The 3,375-nt window shown below is 42.8% G+C and overlaps 1 protein-coding gene across 2 annotated transcripts in view; it reads left to right on the top strand.

The window, feature by feature from the left end:
- Dna2 (DNA replication helicase/nuclease 2) overlaps nt 1-3,375 on the top strand; it is a 50,381-nt gene that overhangs the window by 15,612 nt on the left and 31,394 nt on the right. For both annotated transcript variants that reach the window (XM_012514927.2, XM_023716191.1), the window contains exons 5-6: nt 280-411; nt 2,205-2,424. In XM_012514927.2, the coding sequence (XP_012370381.1) occupies nt 280-411; nt 2,205-2,424 (352 nt within the window). The remainder of the gene's footprint in view (nt 1-279; nt 412-2,204; nt 2,425-3,375) is intronic.

Here is a 3,375-nt window from a genome sequence, read left to right as displayed (position 1 = left end):
TATTTTTAGGGTATGGTTCTGACAGCCATAATATGTACTCACAGCAGTAAAATCATGCACCTGCCTGCTTGTGGCTGGCCCCTTCAGTGCCCCCTCGTGGTCACCGGCAGGATCGCCTCCCTTTTCCTGCGGACGGCCTAGCAGTCTGCACAGTTCCCCACACCTGTGTGCTGTGTATACCTGCTCCTTGGCTGGCGGCTGCTTGGCTTGTTTCTGATGCTTCTGCTTTAGTTACATTTCTCCTATTTGTGCTTTCATAATTAATATCTCTTTTGCCAGGTACCGCTTGAATCTGAGTCAGGATGAAATAAAACAAGAAGTAGAGGAGTATCTTCCTTCCTTTTCCAAGTGGGCTAGAGCCTTCATGCACAAGAGTGTTTCTGCCGACTTCCCTCAGATGCAGCTCTCCCTGTAAGAAATGTGTGTTCTGTAGTGCTTGTATTTACAGGACAGGAACCTGTTCTCTGTTTGACTCATGGCTTTCCGAAGTCTGAACCATTACACTTAGCCTTTTAGTTTGCCTGTTTGACAAATAATAGTCCTTCACCACCTTTTTTTGTTTCATTTTGTGTTTTGAGTTAGGGCTTTGTTATATAGCCCAGGCTGGCCTTGAACTCGCTGCAGTTGTACCTCAGCCTTCTAAGTGCAGGGGTTACTGATTTGTGCCACCATGCTTGGTTCTTGGTATCTTGTATGACAAGAGAATCCAATGAATTAAAAGTTGTATTTTCATTATAAGAAATTATTCTAGCCGGGCACTGTGGCTCATGCCTGTAATCCCAGCACTTGGGAGGCTGAGGCAGGAGGATCATTGGGAGTTCAAGACCAGCCTGGGCTACAAAGTGAACTCAAGGCCAGCCTGAACTGCATAATGAGACCCTGTCTGAAAAAGTGAAAAACTTAATAAATAAAATTCAACTTTGATAAATATAATGTGTTAATTGCTAAAAACTTTATTTTCACTTGAGATATTTGTTAGGTTTAGTATTTTATTTTATTTTATTTTTTGCAGAACCAGGAATTGAACTCAGGCTCTTGCACTTGCCAGGCAAGTGCTTATTCCAATGAGCTATCTCCCTGGCCCCAGATTTAGTATTTTAAATGACTTTGAGTCTAAATATTTAAAATACTTTACCAGTAGAGCTCATAAATAAGAATTAGCAGGTGACTGACTTTTCTTCCATTCCCTTCTGCTAAATAACTGCTCTGAAAATGAGTAAATACTAGGTAACAGAGGATAAGAATTTTAAAAAGCTGTCTCCATCTTCTACACATATATATATTTTTTTCTTTGTTGTGTTCTTGATTAGTGATTACCAGTTATTAACTTTTTTTTTTTTTTTCAGTTATTCTGAACATTTTTTTTTTTTTTTTTTGCGGAGCCGGGGATTGAACTCAGGCCCTTGGGCTTGCCAGACTGAACTTCTGAACTTCTATTATAATATAAAAGACATGGGAATGCCTGGGAAGCACAGAGTCCTCAGTTTGATTCCCAATACCACTAATAATAATATAAAAGACAACAGTGAGTACTTAATGTTAAATATTGATCATCGCAGAGGTGGATTCACTTAATGATTACAAAATGAAGTTGAGTGGCCAGAAGTCCTCCAGAGTTATCATGTGTGGTATGCCGGGGAGGTGTTGTGCGGAGGAACTCACACCTCCTACATGGTTTGGAAAGACAGCTCCTCCTCACTAGCTTGAGCTGCCATCGCAGGAAGGAGCAGGTCCCTTGCTGGCAGCCTGTGTCCCCTCAGGCCACCGTCTGCCAGTGTATGTCGTAAGTGTGCGCCAGTTCCTGTCATGGGTTCAGCAGCCAAGTATCAGATCATTGGTTGAGCACAGAGCTGGCAGGTAGAGGCATGAGTTAAGCTTGCAGGAATGAACCCGAGGAGCAGAGGATAGAGGTTAAGGACTAAGCTCTGTGAGCCAGAGTCTGGGAAACAGCTTATGAAGCCAGAGCATCATCAGAATCACTGGAAGGCTCTGAGGGTCAGTGGCTGGGCCACAGCCTGGTGGAGCAGTGTGCAGCAGGGCTGAGTTCCACATTCAGGAGTTCCTAAGTGACCCTGCTGCCGCTGGCTCAGGACCATGCCTTGAGAAGCATTGGTCCATGGTTTCCCGTCCTTGCATTCCCCATAACAAGGGCCAGCCAATGGGTAGCGATCTGTGTTCTAATTGTTTCTGTATGTTTTTTGTAGGCCAAGTGATGGTAGTAACAGCAATTCAACGTGTAACATCGAAGTGATAAGTTCATTGGATATCGAAGAAAGCATTTGGTCCCCAAGGTTTGGCATGAAAGGCAAAATAGATGTTACAGTTGGTGTGAAAATACATCGAGGTTGTAAAGCAAGATATAAAATCATGCCACTGGAGCTTAAAACTGGCAAAGAATCCAATTCTATTGAACATCGTGGTCAGGTATAAACCTTACAGCAGTTGCCTGCCTGTTTCCTGTCACATGTGTGTCTGCATTGCAAGTGGTGGTGCAGTTCAGGGCATGCGTGTGTCTGAGCTTCACCTGTACCTTTCCATTTGTAGTATGTCGGAGTCCTCTGCTTCCCAGGATAAACTCCTTTATTAAAAAAAAAAATTATTATTATTATTATTTTTTACTTCTTTTATTGTTTCTTTTTTTTTTTTTTTTTTTTCCCAGAATCAGGGATTGAACTCAGGCCCTTGCGCTTGCCAGGGAAGCACTTATTCTACTGAGCCATCTCCCTGGCCCCTCCAGGATAAACTTCTTAGTAGATCATTTCCTAGCAAAGTAGTGCAGTAGTTGAACCTGTTAGCCACCCATCTAAGCAGATGCTGCCAAAATAGTTCCTTATTATGGGTGACGGGTAAAGCAAGCACAGTTGGGGATTCTTCCATACGTATTAGTATTTTAATTAAGTGTTCTCAAATCTTTTTAATTTAATTTAAACTTTTTTTCTGAGACAAGGTCTCAGACAGGGTCTCACCACTTAGGAAATGTTAGTTTGGATCCCCCACCTTTGCCTGCACCCCTGTACCTGGAGTGGAACTCAGGGTCTCATGCTTGCCAGGCAGGTACTGTGCCACCGCCACTGAGTTGTATCCCCAGTCCTGGATTGACCTTTGGTCTTCATGTGATCATGGTGATTTTATCTGAGATGAAATAATAGAATTGTTTTTTGCTAGAATGATAATTAAAGGTCTTTGTTTTGTTTTTGATTTTGTGTGTGTATATGTGTGGTATGGGGAAGTGAAACAAGGGCCATTGTATGGATTTGCCTCCCTCACCTTGATTGATTGATTGACAGGGTCTTGCTGACTAACCTGCCCTTGTAGTCTTTTTGCTAAGGCTCCCAGAGTGCTGGGATTACAGATGTGCATCTCCATGCCTGGCTT

The sequence above is a fragment of the Octodon degus genome, unplaced genomic scaffold (genome assembly GCF_000260255.1).
Source record: "Octodon degus isolate 3935 unplaced genomic scaffold, OctDeg1.0 scaffold00046, whole genome shotgun sequence".
Lineage (NCBI taxonomy): Eukaryota > Metazoa > Chordata > Mammalia > Rodentia > Octodontidae > Octodon > Octodon degus.
The sequence above is the reverse complement of the archived record's forward strand: the minus strand, read 5'-3'. Positions and strand labels throughout refer to the sequence as shown.